This window comes from Falco peregrinus, chromosome 4 (genome assembly GCF_023634155.1).
Source record: "Falco peregrinus isolate bFalPer1 chromosome 4, bFalPer1.pri, whole genome shotgun sequence".
NCBI lineage: Eukaryota > Metazoa > Chordata > Aves > Falconiformes > Falconidae > Falco > Falco peregrinus.
Window position 1 is genome coordinate 99,841,802 of NC_073724.1, and position 22,911 is coordinate 99,864,712.

The window sequence follows — 22,911 nt, forward strand, 5'->3', positions numbered from 1 at the left end:
AAAATAACTATAGTTAGAAATATTTCTTACAAAAGTTAATAATAAGAAGAGTTACTTCCTTTAACCAAGTGTAATAGAAGCTGTGGCAGACAAGTGGATACTGTAGGTTAAGGTAGAAAACACATACATGGTTCAGCTGTTGGCAGGAAATTATTTCAGCAAACACAACAAACATATTAGAGCCCTCGAAAAGGGTTAAGTTTGATATTCGCATCAAGAGTTAGCAAATGATACTTCAGGTCTCTCAATAAAGAATTAGAGCTAGTAACAAGGTAGCTTCAGTGAGTATTTGCAATACTTTCAAAAAAATCTGGAAGCAAGAGCCTAGAGTGTTTTCCCAACTTCACAGATTTCCAAGATTCTATCAATCACAAGTCATCAGGAATGATTTTTGAAATACAAGCCCTCCAAATTTAAAGACTTCTACTACTTTAAATAACTACTCATTACTCATTCCTCAGAAAAAATGGGGAACAATAAAAAGCAAAGTTAAACAACCTACCTTGGGTTAAGCAATGGCTAACAACTGGTCTACTATAGTCATTCCATTCAGAACATTACAAATACATGCAAAAGTCAAAACTAATTTAATTGAACTCCTAGGCACTGATCTAGATCTACTGAGAATCTGACAGTGAAAAAACCACAGAGACTACACCACAGATTTTAAACTTAAAAGATTTAAAATTACAGTTTTCTTCAGAGGAAAAAGTTCACCTGAAAGAGCCAGATCAGAGAAAGCCTCTGTTAGACTTCTTCAGTTAAAGTGAATACAGAAACAATAAATAAGTATGATATTTGAAGGCAGGAAAATGAAAGTTCTGACAAACCTTCTGCTGCAACAGCTCAAGCATTTAAGGCAAATTACCAAAACAGTACTGGAAAACTGATTCTCTAGTGCAAGGAGTACTCTCAGGCTTCACTGACCACCTGAAAAATTGAGACTAAAAACATTTGGTCAGCTGAGTCGGACTGCATTTGCATGTCTAGTTTATAATTTACTGAACAATACACATCTATTTCACCTGCAATGTTTCTCAACAACATTCATATTTTGTGCTTCTGTAGAGTACAAATTGCACAAGGAATTTTCACTTAGTAGATTTCAAATTAATAGATGCTCTGGATTCATTCATTCCTGGTCACTGTTATCGTAAGGACAAGAAGAAAAGAAAATAACTGACTTCAGCAACCTGTGGAATGAATGGTGCCTGAAAGACATCTCACCCAAACCCTACAGCTCTCTACAGGTTTCAGAAGATAAAAAGCTCATTTGCACACCAGCTTCTAGAAAGCTAAAAACCAGATTTCTTCCTGTCAAGTGACACCTATCCATGCAAATTCAAATCTATGCAGCTTTTTTCTTAGTAGGTCTTGTTATATATTTAATCAAATAGCACTTCAGGTAGAATTTATCAAGGGGTATTTCTGTGATGTGTGCCTATAATCCTGCATGACTGGAACTGAGCATATTTTACATCTGGTGTGTAGACTGTAATAAGACAATTAAAATTACAAAAAATACACCATGGATGGAAATAAGTGAGATGTGTTGCTTAAAATATAATCTAAAAGCAAGTTTATATATATAGTGGTTCTGTAAAAATATATCAAAGAATTTTCATGCAATATTGTTAAAATTTTTTAAAGCTCTTGTATTTTTTCCTTTTTAATATTAAATCAGAATATTATAAAAATAGTAGTAGTTGATAGTTTCTTTTTATCCCCCTCTCGTGAAAAGATCTAAATTTGAAGGAAAAAGGTGAGAGAAAAAAACCCAAAGGGGGCAGTTATCCCTATATATTTTTTCAAAGAGAAATACCAAACAAAATCTAGAAAAAGCAGCTAAACTAGACAATGAAAGCTGCTTTAACTATTTCCAATCTTTTAATCAGCTTTGTGACTTACCATATAGAGAATATAGTGGGATTATAACCTTGCATATACATTTATATACTATTATACAAATAACCAGGTGAATATTTTCCAATACTTTACTTTAGACAGTAACTTCTAGTGAAAACATCTACTCAGCTTTTCCAACTCTATTTAGTATTTCAATACTGAAATACCTGTCAAAACAGAAAACATTTTTGATTCATACTCCTAACGGGAAGACCCAATTTATTTCTTCCAGAACTCTTAAAATCATGGATTCACAAAATGTTTTAGTTAAACCAAGTCTTCACGTTTAAAAATGCTGTAGTCAGAAAGTTTTGCCTAGCAACAGGAACAAGGAATTAACAGAATTTTATAAAAGCAGAATAGTAAAGCTTCCCAGTCACACCCTAAAACTCGATTTCTAAGCAGGTGCCATATATATCGGCATGCATATACACATGCATTATACACATAATGTATATACACAAATATACATTAGCATGTATATTCACGTATTAGACGTACATACATGTGTATAATACATGTTTATATATGCTGATATATTATGATACCTGCTAATATATATGACAAAGGTATACACACATTTTTGTATGTATGTGTGTATGTGTACTGAAAACTAAGTAGCTTCCATTTTCTCTGAGCAGTCTGTGCATCATCTGGATTCCTTTTATTTTAAATCCCTTATCTCTCACTGAACCTATATAAAAGGGCACCTTCTGCCAGATAAGATAGGCAGTCGTTCCTTCAAACTTCCCTTCTTCACTTTTTATTTTTCAGAATTATCTTAAAAAAAAATCTTTAAGTCCTCAGATCTGATAAAAAAGTCACTGCAAAGAAACTGCAGAAGTAGCTACTGATTTCTTCATTCAAAACTAAAATCCATTAAGAAAATCTTGATTGCATCAGAATACAGAACTTGGATCAAACCGCTAAGATATTCCAGGACTGAAAACACTTTGCTATGAAAAACCCTTTTTTTTGTTGGAAAAAGAGGAAAGAATATTACTCCTACAATCCACCTTTTCTTGTTGCTGAACCCCAGAATAATTTTGCTGTGTGTTACCATCTTACTAACTTTAACAGGTATAGGAAAGAGTCACTATCAGGAAATTAAAATATCCAACAAATTTTTGGATAAGCTTATGTTTTCCTACAGGAGATGATGCTGCTGGATAAAGAACTATGAAAACAAAGGAAACCATAATTCAAATTGCGCCTCCGCTTGCCCCCTCACCCCTACCCAATCACAGTGCCTTTTTCTAAAGCATAACAGGGCCATTTTGCTGAGTACTAATAAGCAGATACTGGCAAAGGATAACAAAAAAAACAAAAACAAACAAACAAAAAAGTATCTTGGAAGGTAACTACAGTACTCCTAAAATATAATTTTCCAACTTTTTTACATAGATCACATGAACTATTAAAACTAAACCAACTGAACCTACAGCCACATAGAGAGGAACAGTCTTTTCATGCACACAAAGTATGACCTAGAAGTTTTTATGCCTGGACAACCATATACAAAATTATAATACATACATTTGTTATTATGCTTCTGCTTTTACCTTTTGTCTCCTCTTTTCTTTTCGCTTATCTTCAGTATCTTGTAACATTTTTTCTTTCCAAAGATCAAAAAAATATGAAGGATCAGTATAGAACTTCAATCCATCCTTCTTATCATCCCTGGAAATACAGTAGAAGAAAAGCTAAGAAAATACGAATTAGTATTTTTCAAACCAACAAAACTCACCTTTGATCATCACCCAAGCTTCACCTTCTTTTGCATTACAGGATGACTGTTTGCCAAATGCATTAAATGCCACTCTTGGTAGTTACAGCTTACTATTGGTTTGATTCATGCCAAGAATTTTAGGGGAAAAGGGTGGAATCCCCAGCCCTTTTTTGGCGGGATGGCATGCTCCCAGGCTGTGCCTCAGCAGCCCTTAGCAGGAGCTGACTGGGCTCCTGCACCAGCCTGCTCACCAGAGTGAAATTTGCTGGTGCTGCAAGAAGATCAGTGACAAGACAGGATGTATAGGGGAAAGAAGAGCTTAAGAATGGAACTCAACTGTCTCAAAAGAACGGGAAAAGGAGTACTTGGCTCAATCCAGACAGGTCTGAGTACCTTCGCCCTTATGAGAGGAAGCACAAGACAGCTGCTATTCTCAGTGGGAATCTTCTAACTAGGGGAAACGCTAGGAAAGGGGTGGCAACTGAAAGGTTGAATCCTACCAGACTATTCTAGGAGGATTTGAGACAGAGTTCATCTGGGCTTGCCAGCTCCAACTGGCAGCAGGAGCCAGGGACACCCAGACTGAACAGCCACAAAAAAAAAAAAAAAAAAAAAAAAAAAAAAAAAAAAAAAAAGTATGCTATCAAATCCTAATTTGACCCCATGACCTGGGTATAGGGAATCTTCTAATATCCTAAATTCCTGGAAAGCAATAGGTGTAGGGGGAGTCAATATGGCAGGGCAGCTGGCACGGTCCAGACAGCAGTGATCCCAATCTAGCTTGCTAAACTGGTGTCCTTCAGAGTCAAACTTTCAGCTGTGGGTCCTAATTTCTTCCTGAGCAAATTCTGATGGCAGCTGAGCATTGATTTCTACCAGCAAGATCAAAAGCAATGGAGATCCAGCACGCAGAAACTTTACAACCACTGCAGCAGGGTACAGACAGCAGATCTTGTATACTATTTGGTCATACAGCCGTAACATTCTTACTTTTTGTGTGCTAGATCTCCTTGCTACAAATGTCTAACCTGCTGAAGGTGGTACTGGGGCCACTCTTCCACCCCTCTGGCTTTGGTCGGACTACAATTTGAAATTCATTTAAGTTTTGTCCAAGGCAAATACAAGTAATTATGATTCAGCAGGTGTAAAGGACTTAGCAGAAAATATAATTTACGTAAATTTCACTAAAGTATCCCTAATAAAACAGGAATAACAATAAAGGTCACTGACAATGTCATCCAGATACATATTAGGACAGAGCTCCCCAGAACAGCTGATCAATAACAACTCTTACTAGCTGGATGCCTATAAACAAACACCACCATTGTCTGTAGCAGCAGCACAAAAACATGTCCTTCAGCTACAAATCTAACAATTTTACTTTCCAAGTAAAAGCTCTTAAAATAAAATACACTGAAAATCCTCTGCTATGTCATTCTGAAAAAAGGATCAAATAATCTACTGCAGATTGAGTGCCTGCTTTACACAGACACCTCACAGCCTAACACCTCTCAAAAATTGAAGGGCACAGTAAAAACATGCTATCCACAACTCTTCAGATGGACAAATTACACTCATTTCATGAGCAACAATAAACTTAAAGAAAACAGGAGACAAAGTCCTGCTTGCTACTCTCTAATTCACCAGTAAGTAACAAGGAAAAGAAAAGGTAAAGATTGTGTGTGCGCACATGTGTATGTTGGGGGTATGAGAGAGAATAGAGGAAAGGTAAAAGCAACAAATCCAGCTTTCTGGGTAAACAAAGCAAGCAGTTTAGAATATTATTAATTTTCTTTTAACTTTTCACATAATCAGTGGCCCTCACTCTCTGATCCTGTGCTGCTATATGACACTTATTCTGAAATATGATGATTTTTGTCAGGTGCAGCTTATAACTTTTAAGTATGATACCAGCAATTTCTGTTTCCATGAACAGGGCAGTCCCTGAAAAAAACAAATCTCGACAAAGAATACAGTTTTTCCCTCCTAACGTAATTAGTCTCTGCATACAACTAGGAGATACAGGGCAAAGTACAAGAACATAAACAATGAGTATTTCCATACCTATAAGGTGAAAGAATATTCAGAGGTGGTGGTTTGTCACTCTGATTATAAATATCCGCCACTGGGTTAGGAATGCTGTTCTTTGAAACTACCTGCTGATCTTGAATAGTTGAGCTTTTGAATGCTTTTTTCATGTTGATATCCTGTAATGATACTGTTAGAAACAAAAATATATTTTACAGGTCTGAAATTAACATAAGTGGATAAACGAAGTTCATTTTCAGCAAAATACAGGAGGAAAACTGAAGAATTTTCCTTCAGTAGATAATCATGATATTTAAGTGCAAAGCTCGTAAGAAATACCATAATAAATGAGAAACAGAATCATAGAATCATTTAGGTTAGAAAAGACCTTTAAGACCATCAAGTCCGACTGTTAACCCAGCACTGCCAAGTCACCACTAAGCCATGTCACTAAGCATCACATCTGCACTGTCCTTTAAACGCCTCCAGGGATGGTGATTCCACCTCCCTGGGCAGCCTGTTCCAGTGCTTGAGAAGCCTTTCTGTGAAGAAATTTTTCCTAATATCCAATCTAAACTCTAAACTTCCCCTGGTGCAACTTGAGGCCGTTTCCTCTTATCCTGTCACTTGTTACTTGGAAGAAGGGACCGACCCCACCTGCCTACCCCCTCCCTTCAGGCAGCTGTAGAGAGCGATAAGGTCTCCCCTCAGCCTCCTCCTCTCCAGGCTGAACACCCCCAGCTCCCTCAGCTGCTCCTCATCAGACTTGTGCCCCAGCCCCTTCCCCAGCCCCGCTGCCCTTCCCTGGACACGCTCCAGCCCCTCGACGTCCCTCCTGCAGCGAGGGGCCCGACACTGAACCCAGGGTTCGAGGTGCGGCCTCACCAGTGCCCAGTCCAGGGGGCGGTCACTGCCCTGGCCCTGCTGGCCACACTGTTTCTGACACCAGCCAGGACGCTGCTGGCCCCTTGGCCACCTGGGCACACTGGGGGCTCATGCCCAGCCGGCTGTCAGCCAGCACCCCCAGGCCCTTTCCCACCGGGCAGTTCCCAGCCCCCTGCCCCAGCCTGTAGCGCTGCCTGGGGCTGGTGTGACCCAGGTACAGGACCCAGCACTTCTAAGTCTCATTTGGTCCAGAACTTCACTTAAAATAATGCAACCATGGACTGTGTCTTGGAAGATGATGCAAGGATCCTGCCACATGTAGATGTTCAATAATCTCCCATTTTAATGAGGTTTAACCTGGACTTCCAATAGCAGAAAGACTGGCTTCAAGCCTGAAACACAACGTCTGGTATTTCTCTCACACAGCACATTTTATAATTTCATATGGTATCCATATACATTCAACCTCATTCTAAGTTTAATTAAATTATGTCCTCCCCAATTTCCTGTGAAAGAGTTCCATACCTTTTACTATAGTTCACCTCAAAAATCTTTCCATATAATTTAAGATCCCTTGATCTTAAATATTCTTCATCTCTCTAGAGAGAAATACTACCTTCTTTATACAGTCCAGTAACATACTTCCATTTTATCTTTTCATGTTCACAATTCTGAGGGAAACAATACCAGGCCCTTCTTTATTTTTTTTTTTGCGCCAGATAAAAGGTTTAAGTTGCTTTTAATTGTTCCTGACACTTGTAGCAAGACTTTCTTTCATCCTTAATGAAAGGAGAGCCTAATTTTCCCATGTTGGAGGGACCATTGCTAAAAAGATTCAGATAATGCCAATCACAATTTAAAAGTGGTAGTAACCTCTCCACATTATCTTCCATCCTCAGGCAAACTGAAATACAAGGTTTTGTCTGCAATTGAACAGAGCACTGAAGTCCTCACCGGTTTGTTTGCAATGGCACTAACCATTTCTTGAACCAATCCAACTGTTTTACAATGGTGTAAGCTGTAGAGTAGTGCAAACAAAATGCACTGGCTTGTTTTCTTTTTATACACATTGACATTCCACCTAATTTCTTGCCCATTTATCTAATTTATCAAGTCTCAAGAACAAACTGAGAATTTCATATGATAACTGAACAATACTGGGCAAAAAAATAACATATCAATGACCTGCAAAAAAACCAGAAAGGCATGAATTCTGATAGAGACCCTGTAAGGTACACTGTTATCCTTTGTCACAATGGAAACTGTATCCCACTCCGACTTTTCTACCCAACTATTTTTGCTGCCTGTGCTGAGGTCTTGCCTCTCACCCCAAGACCACTTAGATTCTTCTGCAGCTTTTCAAGCAGCAAAATATTAGAAATAGAACATTTAATTCCAAAACATCATTCTCCCACCTATGTCATCTGAAATATCAAAACATAATTTTTGAGAAACTACTTTCTACTTAAACCTGCTTATAAAAGTAAACCAGTAAGGTATTTCAGGCAGTTTTTTCAGATGCATACATCTGAATTGTTACATTCTTGTTTGAAGAAAGACATTCAAAAGAGCTCAAATCCCATTTTTCTGGAGCTTTTTAGTGTAAGTTACTTATATGCCTTTGGAAATTTAACCTGAACTATTTTAAAGGTTTTTTTTCAACTGTAATATTAGGTATATATAAAAATACTTTTTAAGTATCTAAACTGTATATTAGTTATATCTAAGAGTGTAAGAAATCACTGATACAATTAAACCCAAAGGTGTTTTTTTTAAAAAATCAGCCTAAAAATTAGCAGTTTACTTAAATGTCTAAGCTACCCAGAAATATATTTAGTGTGACAGTATAATGAATTATAAAGACTTCAACTTTTACAGCAGAACAGCTAGTAAAATTTCCTACTGACACTAAAGTGACAGCAGTTTGTATATATATAGCTTACTAATGTGAAAGACTACTAGCAATGCAAGAGTAGTAACTGCTGTCAATTTAAAATAAAAACTAATTAAATTCTCAGTCCATACACTAGTTTCCCCTTCCAACAGGCTGCTTTTAAATACTCTCCAAAGTATGGAAACTGGCCAGGAGGTATTGCATAATACAAATGAGACGTTAAAAAAAAAAAAGAAGAAACAAAAGCAAAAGCCTCTGATGAGGACTGCTTTTTCAAAAATGTTGGACTTGAAAGTCATGAGGATTGACATCATCCACCTTCAGCACTGAGCAAGTACAATGTATGAATATCATCTAGTTTGCTCATATTACCACTACAACATGCCTCAAAAACGAAGCTGAACAGTGACCCCATATAGCTCTTGACCTCTAAGACAGCAAAAGAAAGGTGCTAGTATCAACTGCGACACACTACCTGTTGACATGTTTAAAAACCAGAAAAAAATCAGATGTAATAGTTTTTGGATAGTAACAAGCTAAAAATAGAAGGCTAAATATTACACTATTGAATATCAACAGTAATATTTAATATTGGCATTAGTAGTATTAAATATATATAACTATAAAAATATAAATATTAAATACAATATAAATACTGCTATTTAAATATATCACAAGTAGTATTAACTACTGAGTAAATATTACACTATTGTCCTGATGTAACAAGCTTTTACATTTTCTGAAAGTCAGGAATCACCTAAACAGGGAGTACAGGCAGTGACTGGCTCAGACATGTAACTGAACATGGAAGCAAACATGCACATTACAGCTTTTAGAACGAGACAGAAACATGTATTTTACTTACCCAAATAATCGCTTTTGAACAAGGCAGTGATTTTACTTAAATCCTTTGTTTTTACTGTGCCTTTATGAAGTGAATGACCAAATACATAAGCAATTGAGGATGTAACAGCATTTTAAAGGAAATGCTGTTTCTAATGACTAGAACCCCCAAGAGAATTTCACTTACTTGATGTAAACACGAAGTGTCTCACAGTGATAAAGAGTATTGTAAGATCTCAGATGACTGCAGAACAGACTAATACAGTTCGTGACCACCCTACACTGAAATAAGTAAGTAGATCTACTGTCTCAAACTTTTTCCAATATTCTGACTTATTTCCAGTAAGGTCTAGATTTACTGACTTCTGATTTATTATGCCTAGAAACTAATCTTTTCCCCTGTGAAAAAGGCAGCTTAATGGCTCCATTACTATACAGGCTGCTTGAAGCAACACTAAGTAAAAAATGAGGACAGTTCTATGACTTGAGAATATTTTTTCTCACTCTGCTAACACAATTTTTCCCAGCTTGCCATACTGAAAAAACCAAGATCAAATACTGGTTCAGGATTACTTTGAAAAGACAGAGATTGTTGTGTAATTAAATACTGTGGTTTTGTCAACATCACTTCTGGCTCAACGCTTTCATGCAATTACCTACCCTCTTCTACTGTTGAATCCAGCTGGGTAACTTTGACAGCAAGGCGATCGATTCTGTCTTGAAGGGAATTTGCTCTGATGTAGAAGCTGTTGGCCTCATTAAACAATTCACCAAATATGTCTTCAGCATGTTTGCCTGTGTAAGAAAATAGACAGGGAAATCCCTTTGCTAAAGGCTTATAAAACATAAGACAAATGGCTTCAATATTATGAAGTTATAATAAAACACAGTAGCTGTAGGATTGTAACAGCACAACTTGTCATTCAGCAAAGTTTTGGGCAACAGATTCTACAAGTCTCAAAATATACCAAAAATGCTGCCTGAAGTCTGTTCTCCTGGACATTCTGGTTAGCCTTCAACTTAAAAAAAACAGTGAGACTTCCAAATTTTAATCCTTATGTAGCAGAACCACTGCCAACTGACATATAACTGATCATTAAAACCTGCCTCTGTGATGAAAATAAAAGGCCCAAAGTTACTGCTGTCTATAAAAGCTTCTGATGTAAATCCTTCAGTCTAAAACCTTACAATTCACAGCCATTAAGATTTAATTATGAGCATAAGCACAAGCCTACACCAAAATGGAAGGCAGAATGAAACAGATAAAAACCAGAATCCTCATGCAAGGCAGCCCACTTACTCTCCAATGACTGCAGTGACAGCCATATTCATACAGCGAACATTCGTAGAGGAAAGACAGCATTTACCCATGGCCAGCCTGGACTTCATATACCACCTAAGAGCAGCCTACAACCTTTTCAGCATCCCTTTCAGCTGCCATGTTTCCTTAACCACTGTAAGAGTGGATAGTCCAGTTCAGATCTGCAGGCTGAAAGTGCTACAGTGGACAGGAGTGCCACGTGATAAACTCAATCCCCTCTTGGTCCACGGAGCCTTGAGCGTGCCCATTCCTTTCCTAGATCCCCCACCTCCCAAAGTACTAGGCATCCTCATCCAGCTCGGCTTTCCTTTCTGCCTCGGTATGAACCTCTCAACCACTCCGGATCAGAATTCCCAATTTAACACTTATCCTACCCCAGAACTTCAGCAACAAATTTCAGATTCCACTCAAAATCATTACTCCTGTTCACTCAACTGACAGCACCTACTTATGTCTCAGTCCCTCCTACCCAGATACTGCAGCTTCATTTAAGATCTCCCCTCCACAATTTCTGCAGCCAACACCCCTCTCAAGACATCCACACTCCATCAGTTCTCCGTGCAAAAAGGAAAATCCTGCCTCCTGCATTTAACAATGTTTGTTAAACAAAAATACATTTTAAAACCCAACTTCTGAATTAAACCCATTTTGTTATGTCCTATATCAAGACAAGTCTGAAGAGCAGAAATGGAGAGGACAGGGAAAGTGAAACTTTGTCTAACAGTTGGAACAATATGGAATATGTGGTAACCACTTAAGCAACAGTAACTCCCAAAAGAGCAGCAATTGTTGACATATGAAGTTAGGTCCTATAATCAACCTTAATATTTTACAAAGAAAAGTACAGAAAAATGAAAATCCCAATCAAGATGCCATCCTGTGAACACCTACAGACCATAATTCAAAATAAAAAATAGCCCAACTTAGGAAGTCGACAGAGGCTTTTCCTTTCTTTAATCATTTACTCAGGGGCGAGGAGGAGAACACTAGTACCACTAACCAATACCTGAAAGCACTGTTTGTTAATCACAAATTAAAAAAAAAAAAAAAAAAAAAAAGATTGACTTGCCTTGGGTGGAGGACCTTACCAGTAATAGATTTCTTCACTAGATGGTTAGATCAGCCAATAACTAACCCAAAAGGGTAGATATTTTGGTGTATCCGATCTCTGCTTTGTATGTATGTGGAAGGTGGAATGGCAAGGTGTGCTGCCTACCTGCTCCTAATCTCCTCCCCCTCCAAAACAGAACACAGAACAGCTGAGGCTGAAAATCATCTAGTCCAAGTCTCTGCTCAAAGCACAGTCAAACAGAGCAGGCTGCCCAGGACTGTGTCCAGTTGGGTTCTGCATACTTCCAAGGATGGAGGCTCCACAGCTTCTCTGGGCAACCCATGCCAGTGTTCAACCACCTTCACACTAAAACCATTCTCTAAGTGCTTGTCAGCACCTAGTTGAGATTCAGTTATAATCCCCATTTGATTTAGTTGCTGCAAATGAAGAGGTTATTCTGAGCTATGGAACAAATAAGCTTTTCAACTTTTCAGCTAAATAAACAAGATTCTACATTCTTCAGTCACAAGTATTTGTAGCTCAAAACATCAATAAATTTTAATGGCTGTTAGTTTATGTTAATATATTGAAATCAGCCTGCTGAAGGACTGCTGCATTTTAAGATTAAACACAGTACCCCTAGAGAAGTCAAGCAGACAGGGCTTGCTTATCAGTTATCTTTCAGAAGACAAGTTGTGATGTTGATTTGTGGGAACGTACTCTTTTAATATTGTATTCTATTTGGATTTTTTTATAAAACACTTGCTACTCTAAAACAAGTGAAAGACAGGTTGTCAGTCTCCTGTCAGTAAAATCAGCTACATGGTACAGCAATATTAGACATATTACTCTGATTAACATAATGCAGTAAGTTTCAGAAATCAAGTAATACTTCTATAATGTTTTCTACATTACCATCTTTTCAAATAGATTTTTAATAATACAGAAACAAGCCGGGGGGGGGAAACTATCTGACATTACAAGTATGTATCTTTCTAACCTAAGAGCCCATTTTGGTACTATAAGACAGTCATTTAAAAGCATGAGGTGCTTCCCAACATAGGGACAACCTAAATATCAATTTTAAAAAACACCAAAGGAATTAGTCTCTCCTTCCAAGGCTCCCTCCAGCCACAGAGGCAGTTGAGGGGAAATTTAATCATGACGCTGCCTCACCAAATCCCCATTCTCGATAGGTTTTAATGTCAATTAACAGAAGTGCCTCTTTCTAGCACTTCCACACATCATCTTCACTTCTGTATATTTGATTGCTCACAAAATACATTTCCTGGCATTGTGGGACCATTTCTGGAGATAAGTATTTCACAAATAATTGAAATACCTCTACCCAAGTTCTACAGTAATTACATGAAACACCATCTTGCCACACCAGTTTATAATGTCTCTAGCAGATGCTAGACACCACCTGAATTAATTACAATTGATTTTCACATACTGTGTAGGAAGGTGTGCATTAACACATTGAATACGTTGCACCAAAGGAATCTTTTGTCACTAGTCAAGACGCTCAGTGCTCAACAGAAGAGGAATTCAATAATGGCACTGGCTTATCTGAAGACCAAAACCCCAACACTGTTTATTACTTTAACTAGTTTCCCTTCACATATTTTAGTTTTAGAAGTACAGCTTTCCTTTGCATTCTTTGTCCCACAGCACAATTACATGGAAGAACACATTCAGGTTAACAGAAAAATTTACAGTGTATTAAAACTCTTAGAGTTTTCCACACCATGACTATGCTTTATCAAAAAGGTAAAGCAATGTCATCACCTGGCATTCAGGTGTCAGTTCTACAGGACACTGGAATAAAGGTGACACTAGGGCTAAAGGCAGCCAGCGCTGCACTAATGCTCTCCTCAGGGTCCTAGGTAAGGACTGAATTGTTCTGCAGAACTAGCTGGTGTTTTGTAAATCAGAATTCACCCTGGACATGACTGTTTTATCACAACATGGAGCAGAAGACAGTGATTCCACCCACTCATTTGTAACTGGATTAATTAGCAATAGAATCATGCTCCCCACACACTTTTTTTTAAATAAGCAAAAGTGGTAGGCTGTTATTAACCAGGTCTTGATTCTTATCTGCCTACTCATAGTACCTCCAGCACGATAGCTAATGCCAAAAAAACTAACTTCCCAACTCAACCTGATTTAGCAGTGGTAAAAAGCACAGTGACAAAAAGCTGGATGCAGTGTGCTCAGGCCTGCATGCAAACTAGTGAAACTCTGAGCCGACGGCCAATCTACCCAGGGAAACACTCGGAGGCAAGCTGGTGGACACTGCTCTCTGCATGAAAGAAAAAGTCTTCCCAGTCCCCACACCACAGATCATACTTCCACTGTTTTATGTTGTACAGCAAAAAATGTCTAGCAACACTTGCATATGGGTCAAAGAAAGTAGCTCTGTACCCACGTACAGATGGTTTATACCCATATAGAAATAAGATTTCAACCTGACAACTATCTGAATGAATGGAGAAGCCAAAGATACAAAAATATTTAAAGACTCATGGAAAGCAAAGAAGTTAAAGAGTAGTAAATGCAACTTGAAACACAATGAATATGTTAGCATACAGACTGAAACCTAATTAGGAAAATCTCAATAAAGGAGTACAATATGCAGTTTTCAATAGTCTTCAACAACAATCAGATGTAATTTATTATTTCTTCTCCATATATAGACATATGCAAAACTCGGGAACAAAACCATGGTGCAACAGATCCGGTTGCAGAGAGTGTCCCTCTTTACTGACTGGAGTCCTGCAGCCATCAGACCAAGCTCAACTGCCAAAAGTAAGGGAGTATTTGGTGGAAACTTCGTTCAAAGCCACTGCTCCATGACTGTTTACTACGTAAAGCATCATGGTAGTTACAGGTACAGGCTGCAAATGCTCCCAGTCCTCTCCCCAATAGATTCTCTCCTAGCTGGTGATGAATCCCTTAAGGCAAGCTTTTGCCTTATATAAAAGTGCACAGTTTCATACAGAATGCTGCTCACTCTGCCTGTGCTCCAAGCCAGCTGGCTGCAAACAAACCCAAATCGGAAGACATAATAGAAAAAAGCTCCACTGAGCACATTCCTTTTGGATAGAAACTTGTTCATGTCTCCTGAAAAGAGCAGAGGCAGAAGCAAGTCCAATTTGTATGCAACAGCACAGATCTGTCAGTTTTTAAAATCCGCACTGAACTCACAGTGCAACATTAAAAACCAGCGTGACTGCAAGATAGACCTGTACTTGCTCTCTCTCTGTTTCAAGCTGTGGGAACACCAACAAGCTCTGATGCTGTCAGCAGGTCATACTACATTAGCTCCAGCACAGCATTTTTCTGTGATCATTTCCTTGCTCCCCGTTGGCTTGAAATACAGGCAAAACAAATGCTGTCTGCAGAAGAAAGCCTCTGCAGACATGACAGATTTTAGACTATGGACAAGCCTGGTGGTAGACTTCGCTCGTTAAATACCACATATTCATCTATTAAAACAAAGGACGCTTTTATTTGCGTAGATCTTTAACCTGACTACACAGACTTATGGTGACCGAAGAAATCTGCTAAGGGAAAACTGCAGGATATGGATTGTGTAAGTAGCCAGTTCCTCGGCAACAATCCTAAGCGGATCTGAATACGAAATGTAACAGGCAGATTAGACCCAAGACCAAACCTGGAGAAATGAAAGCTAAACATTCCTAGCAAGTCAGACAAGTAAATAGTATATTATCCATACTTTCACAATTATTGTACAACACTAAAATGAGGTCTTATCAGATATTCGTGAATGTAATTAAGACGTTAGCCATTCTTCTCAATTTTTTGAAACTTAAGTATCTCAATACTGAGAAACTACCTGATAAAACAGTAAGTGAAACTCAATGACAACACAAATTAACTATAAATAACGCTGGATACTAAATCAGCAGCTACTGCTCAAGAAAGATCAGAGAATCACTTGGAGACTTCTTTGAAAATATCAACTCAATGTTCATCAGCAATCAAAATTTTATGAATCCTTAGAGAACTAATGATAAAACAGAAGAAGTCTGTTTTGGTTACGGCCCCAACACCCCACCTTAAAAAAAACCCAACATACTCTAACTTACACATCCAAAACAGAATTAACGATGATCAGAATACAAAATCGTTTCTACCCAAAAAGATAACTAACAGATCAGGACACTCCAACCTGGAAAAGGTATCACTAGGAGAACACAATAAAAACTTACCAAAATTACAAATGATTATGGAAATGTATGAGATTAAATCACCTTTCATTATTTTTCAATATATTAACGTTATTCTGGGGCATTTGCTTGGGGTTTTGGTTTTTGTTTGTTTTGTTGGGTTTGGGAGGGGTTGGGGTTTTAGGGTTTTTTTGTTTTGGTTGGTTGGTTTTTTACACACTTGTAAATCTCAGAGAGCCTTTTCTTGTATGAATTTCAAAATACAGAAGAGCAATGAAGTAGCATTATATTACTATAACAAATAAGTGGAAATGTCCTGAACCATAATTTTGCTATTTAAAACAAGCCATCTTAAAGCTTTTTAATTTATTCAGTTTTTTAGCAGGAATCAAATACTTGCAAGAAGTTACAGATACTTACTTAAGCTGCTTAGCTGGCGTATGATAGCAGCAAGGGTACTATTTGTTACACATTCCAGTTCACTTGTAATTCCCTCTGGCAGAGCTCCTCGGCAGAGATGCCGTGGTTCAATGTTCCTTTTCACCAAAGGCATGGCTCACAACCTGGAATTTACAGAAAAAAATGAATTGTATTTACAAAAGTGAAATTACGATCTATGAATCTGTGTAGCATACATTCATTTTTTTTTCTACAAAATATACTTCAGCTTTCTTCTTTTAAAGCACTTGCTTCAGCCTTCCAGCTGTAAGATAACTTGTAGAATTCCAATCAAGGCACTGGAGTCACGCACTCAAGGCAGAACATCACAAGAGCACTACAGATAAGCACAGAGGATACAGCCCACGTAGATAACGTAAGATTTTTGCCTTAGAATTGGTGTAAGAATTACTGCATAGCCAGACTTGTGCTACAGCACCAGAATCACTGGACTTCAGTGCACATTTGCATTTATAAAAAACTGGCAGTCCCCACAGGAATGGCAGGAAAGATCGCTGTCTGGAGCAAGCTGGCTTGCTGCCTCGACAAGCAGGCCACCGACAGACTGTCCGTGCATTAGAGCTCCCTGGCTACATCAGACACTGACCTACCCTCACCCTGACAGTTTCCAGCCAAAATGATAAACCCGTCTGACAGATAAGGACAAGGGCCTCACAGGAACAGGCTGGGTGCAAATAAGAAAGAAGCTGCAATGTGAGAAAGATTGTTTTCCACAGGCGGTGCTGAATGACAATCTGAATGAGGTAAGAGGAAGCACTGAACAGTTTGGGAACATGCCAGATGTGGCAAGACATACGTCTGAGAAAAAGGTTGTCAGAACTGGTTTTCCTGTAAAAATAAAAGAAAACAAATACAAAAAGAGATCTCAAAGCATTACCAAAGGGCACAATGGCATAGAAAACCCTATCCTGCAGAGAGCAGCTTTGAGAGCAAGGATGCCCAGGTGGGACAGAATTCCCCGAAAACAGAAACAAGAGCATGTAATATAAAAAGTTCTCCAGCAGTTTTCTTTAAAATGGCATTATCACAATTATGAGTCAACTTGATGACTGTTTTGTAACACTGACAATTCAATGTTCATACACTATTTAGGAATAATATCCTGTTTGAAGACCATGTGGCACCAAAATTTTCTGAATGAGAAAGTGTTACCAAGGACCTAAGTTCATTTTGAAAAGACTTGACTGAAAAATTTGATTTTATTGCACTAAAGCAATTAATGTAACCTTTCAACATCTCTAATTAAAACCACATCAGTAATTTAAAAGACCTTTTAGCTTTTCAAACGTTGCACAGTAATTTTTGTAATGACTTCCCTCCAAAAGTTTAAAATATTTTTTCTCAAGAATATTACTAAAAAAATTAACAATTTAAGTAATCAGCAAAAAACCAAATTATGTAACTGTAAGATTATTTCAGAACAAGCCAGGAAGAAACAGGCTCATGACTTTTAAGCTATAGTCTTCAATTGTATTTTACATCTTTCTTAATGAGACACTTTATTCAAATATGTCAGAATTTGAGGCCAGCTGAGTTTGCTAAATTTTAAACAATGCATCAGAGGTAAGACAGGAACATTTTCTATTAGACCAAAAAGCCAAAAAGCTTCCTGTTTCTGTTCTATGTTTTCATATTCCTCTACAAACAGATGCATTTTAAATTATTACTGAATATCCAATGCAGTCAGTTCTCTGAACTTGATCAAAAATACGTAAAAACTGGAAATTCATGATTATCGAAGAGTAACACCACACTGCAAACAGGCTAGCACATTGCAACTATGGAATAAAAGTAATTTATAAAGAATTGTTTCACTGTGCAGTAACGTGTTCATAAATATAATTAGGAAGTAGTAAATTAATCTGAGCACAAATCAGTGCCAAAGCATCCAATTCCAAATCTTGGTATTACTCAAACACATAAGCTACAATTGGTTTTCTCTAACATTAACAACAATGTTGCACAAACTAAAGGCACAAAGACTCCCTACAACTATGACAACAGAATTCCTGAAATATTTGTGAGTGATGAGACAATTCATAAAACAGTCTTTCCTTGGAACTCATGCTTCTGTGCAATTCATCAGTGAAACACTTTGATGAACAAGGCAACCATTCTACTGGGTTTGGGGTTTGTGGGGGTTGGTTTGCTTTAAGACATTCACGGGAATGTGTTTTGCTACACATGTTCACACCTCAATTTAATTTTTTTAACCTATCTTATTTGAATTCTTACACAAAAACACCAGAAGACCAGCAGAATAAAGCCTAGTTTCCCCATGCCTTTCTGTAGGGCATTCTCAGAGCTGCCCCCCCTTCTTACCTGTTGCAGTTTACCTGACTTTTCCCCACCACCCCATGCAATGTGCTGGGGCCGCTTGGAAGTTGGCTGCACCCTGCTTGGCTAATTGCCTACTACCTCTTGAAACTGCTACCACACTGGGAATCATCAAATGCCTTTCACCAGAAACACTACTTTAAGTCCCTTCTCTACATCATGTTCTTCCTCACCCATAAAAGCTAACGTAAAGAAAACATACAACTGCAGTTTGTTTTTCATTTTCTCACCAATTCCTTATGAAATGGTCCAATGTGTTCAAGAGCTAGCAGGGAAGAGACAGACTGTCCAAGATGTCCCATTTCTTTGAAGAGCAGGCTAAAAAACACCACAGTGCTGGTGGGGGGATCACCAACCTTCATTTTTTAATGCATGATTTAAATTATTCTGTCATCTCGTTTTGGTGTGAAGTTGAATTACAAAAGGTAAACTAAACACTAATGAGCAAATATATGCAACAGATTAAGCAATGCATTAACTGCTTCTGATCAGAGGAAAAAAGAAACACCACAAAAAAGGCCTGCAATTGCAATTAAGTTTTTTCTAATTTAAAACCTTCAACTATCTGAATCAAACACAGACCTATGCAGCTACTAATCCATTAATAAGTAAAAAAGCACTTGTTACTATGTGCCTACTAGAGCACAACCACCCTTTTCTTCACCACACACAAATCAAACAACCTTTCTTGAAGAAAATTCATGAGAAGCGAGGCTAAATTTTTTTCAAAATATATGTAACAGGACGTTAAAAAAAGAAATCAAGACAAAATAAGCCTCTGAATTACAGAGGCTTTGTCAGGCTCAATAAGACTTCCAGGTAGTATGTTACCACATGCAGGAGAAAATAAATAAATAAATAAAGAGTTGGCAGTGACAGTTTCACTGCCTTCTACATTCGTCCCACCTGTTTTGAGTCACACTTCAGCCCCTGTTTATTACTAGACATAGATATTCATTGTGATATTGCCACCGAATTAACTACTCTGGCATTTGGTAAAACATACTCAATATTACGACACAGGTTAAATAACTTCTGTTCCCTTTCATTCCCAACCAAATGGAAAACATAAGGCAAGTAAGTTGGTATTATTTTCAAAAGCTGCATCAGTTCAGAAGATTGGGACCCATCATAGTCGATAATTTTCTTACACTTTTTACCCCAGCTAAGTATGCAATACAGTCATAAAATTACAGCCTGGATAAACAGGTCCAACTCTGCTCTCCACGTGGAGCCACCTATGCACAACACAGCTGGCTTTAAACCACCAGCTGCATCTGGCACAAGAGATGAAGGATATAGAAAGATGCTATACTGCATAGATAGAGATATATAGATATAGATATAGATATATATTTAACTGGCTGCAGTAGAAATGTATGAGATATCAGACCAGAAAATTAGGAACAGGAGTCAAAACAGGAAGAAGAAAACTAAGAGGGTGAGATGTCACTTAACATCTCACTGAATCCACACGTGCTTCATTGGACATGGATCAGACAAAATCTGGCTGGACTGAACTATGACTGGAGCAGAAATGGACGTGGGTCTCAAAATCCTGCAGGCATCAGCAACTGCACAGCTAACCTAACACGATTTCCACACACATTCTTAAAGGACAGGACATCAGAAGCTTGAATTAGCTCAGACCATCCCACTAAAAATTCACATTAAGCATGTTCCCTCAGTATTCTCGCCTCCCTTTTTCTTCTCCCTGCCCCCCCCCCCCCCCTTGTAATAACTTGCATAACTGTCTTTTGTTTTAAAATTAGAAGGCACTTATTCCAGTAGTTATTGCTGCAGAGGCAAGCAGGGCACAGAAAGACATAATCTAAGCATTTTTGGTTTTCTTTCCACACTTCCCCTGCAGTTGCAGCAGTATCACTCCAGGTCAGCATGGACCACCTTCCTCTGGATAACAGCTGTCAAACTTCTGACATGCAGTTTAACATTGCCTTGGCAAGTCAGATTTTAAAAAAAAATAAAATAAAAGAAATTCAAGCAGAAAGCAGATGTACAGTTACAAACATAAAAGACTACAAACACAATGTACAATCTTTCCAAACAGCAGAGCACTGCTATTATAAGAGACAAGCTGGGTCTTCAAGTATTTGAGCAACTGGCAAAAACTCAAAGCACCAGCTGTTCCCCAAACCTGCCTGTTGCCCTTCCACATCCCCAAAAAGGCACTGTAATTTGCAGTAGCACTAAAAATATGTAGTTGAATTTCATGGTTCTTTAATATTACAATTTCTTTCTATATTCACTAATGCCACAAAACGAATGCCAATTCCTTACACAGCCCCTCTACTTCTGAATGTTTCTTTATTACATTCAAAGACATTGTTCAATCCCTTTTTTAACCTCTTAAGATGTTTCTTCTTATATCCTCTAGTAAAATATAACAAAGCTGAATATTTTTAACCATGAAAAGGAGCTTTCCATCCATTATAAATTTTCCCTGAATATATTCTATTATTTTCAGGAAGCTTTTGAGACTTTCATTGATGAATCTCACAGACCTCTATAAAAGAAGAGAAGCTACCATAATTCTCCTTTTGTGGGGAAGAAAAACAAGAGATGGATTGAACATGCAGCTTATCATAAGTGGTACACCAGATGGGATTCCATTCAAAATTAAGCACCTAGATTAGTAAGACTATATATATATGAGGTCAGTGTCTGTACCATATTGAGAGCTCAGCAGTAGCCCGGGGAGCAAATAAATCACTGCATCTATTGATAGATACGAGAATGATACAGTGAGTTCTGACACCTCGTGTGTAAGCTCTGCTTTGAATCTAAAATGGAATTTCACCTCATCAAAACCAGAGAAACACTATCCATTTCCTCACCTCTAGCCCCACAATCAAATTACACTACCTCTAATCACACTGTCTCTATGCCTAAAGCATTTCAAATGTTTGCAGATAGTTAATTTTTCCCATACCTAATGTCCTAACACTCAGTTCAACACACTAAATGTCCATCTCTGCATGGCATCCAATTTGGTAACACTGCAATTGCCCCAACTTCAAAATTTGTGTATGTGCTAAATAGGAAGAGAACGGAAAGTGAAGATGAAAGACCCCAAACAGAAGTTTTGGAGATGCTCTCCATCCTTTTTTTTTTTTCCACGGCGTCACTATTACCACAGATCTCCCTGTCCTCCAAAGCCCCTCATCCTTCACTACAGGACACAAAGAAAGGGCTACACAGACAGCAGGCACTGCTCTCCTCTTATCTCAAGGGAAAGGAATACACATGCCTTTCAGGTACGTCCCTTTCAGTTTTTCCCTTGTCCTAAATGACTGGGAACACAATGTTTCTGAATCTTTCCTACTTACCATCTGCGGAGGTCATTTACTTCTGTATCAGTAATGACAAGTTAAAAACAAATAAATTTGACCTAGCATATAGTCTGGAAATCATTATTTTCAGTTCACGATTCATTTAATGTCATTCATGTGTACTTTTTAAAGTTTGGGGTTCGTTTTTTTTTTAAACTGGCTTCATTCTAACAGAGTTTAATTCCACATTTTGTACACTGCAAAAGAATATAAAAAATTTAGCCATCAGTTGTTGTATAACACTGCTCCAATGCCCCAGATTTCTTTAATATTTATCAAAAAAGCATCTAAACATGACTGATTTTTAATAACGTCTGCTGGTTATTCTAATTCTATCAAGTATGTGATTCCTCTCACAGCCACATTACTATGGAACAAATATCAAAACAGAGTAAAGTTTTACTAAACTTCACAATTACACTTTAAGTACCAAGTACTTCTATTACAGCTATCCCAATGTAAGGGACAAACAGTGTAATTAGTGGTTAATATACAGGTTTTTTCACATTTCCCCTAATATTTAATGCAACTCTCTTCATTTTGATACTCAGCTCGCTGAAGCAAGGGCACACATTAGGTTTATGCACAAAGTCTAACAGAATTCTGTTCCTTAAGGATAACTAAAAAATCAAGAACAATTTTTTATCTGCAACAGTCTTTCAACAAGACAATGCACGTAAAGTTAAGTGCCTAGAACATGTCCACCTGAAAAGAAATAGCTAAAATTTAATATATAGCCAGCTGTCAACATCATTTCCACAGAACTTCCTCCCGATGGCTGGATCTACATGAAAGGCATGACAGTCAAGGCTGGAATGAAAAGATATTTTTTCTTCTTAGCATCAGACCACCACTCCAGATCTTCCTCTTACATCATACCAACCTACATATTAGCGATGATGAAATGGGC

General features: G+C 37.9%; 1 protein-coding gene across 9 annotated transcripts in view; it reads right to left on the minus strand.

Annotated features, from left to right (window-relative positions):
• The window catches only part of WASF3 (WASP family member 3), a 74,850-nt gene that overhangs the window by 11,214 nt on the left and 40,725 nt on the right, over nt 1-22,911 (minus strand). For all 9 annotated transcript variants that reach the window (XM_055802844.1, XM_055802848.1, XM_055802850.1 and 6 more), the window contains 4 exons: nt 16,276-16,418; nt 9,945-10,079; nt 5,699-5,852; nt 3,468-3,585 (listed from right to left, as the gene is read on the minus strand). In XM_055802844.1, coding sequence (XP_055658819.1) covers nt 3,468-3,585; nt 5,699-5,852; nt 9,945-10,079; nt 16,276-16,408 — 540 coding nt within the window. In that variant the 5' untranslated portion in view covers nt 16,409-16,418. The remainder of the gene's footprint in view (nt 1-3,467; nt 3,586-5,698; nt 5,853-9,944; nt 10,080-16,275; nt 16,419-22,911) is intronic.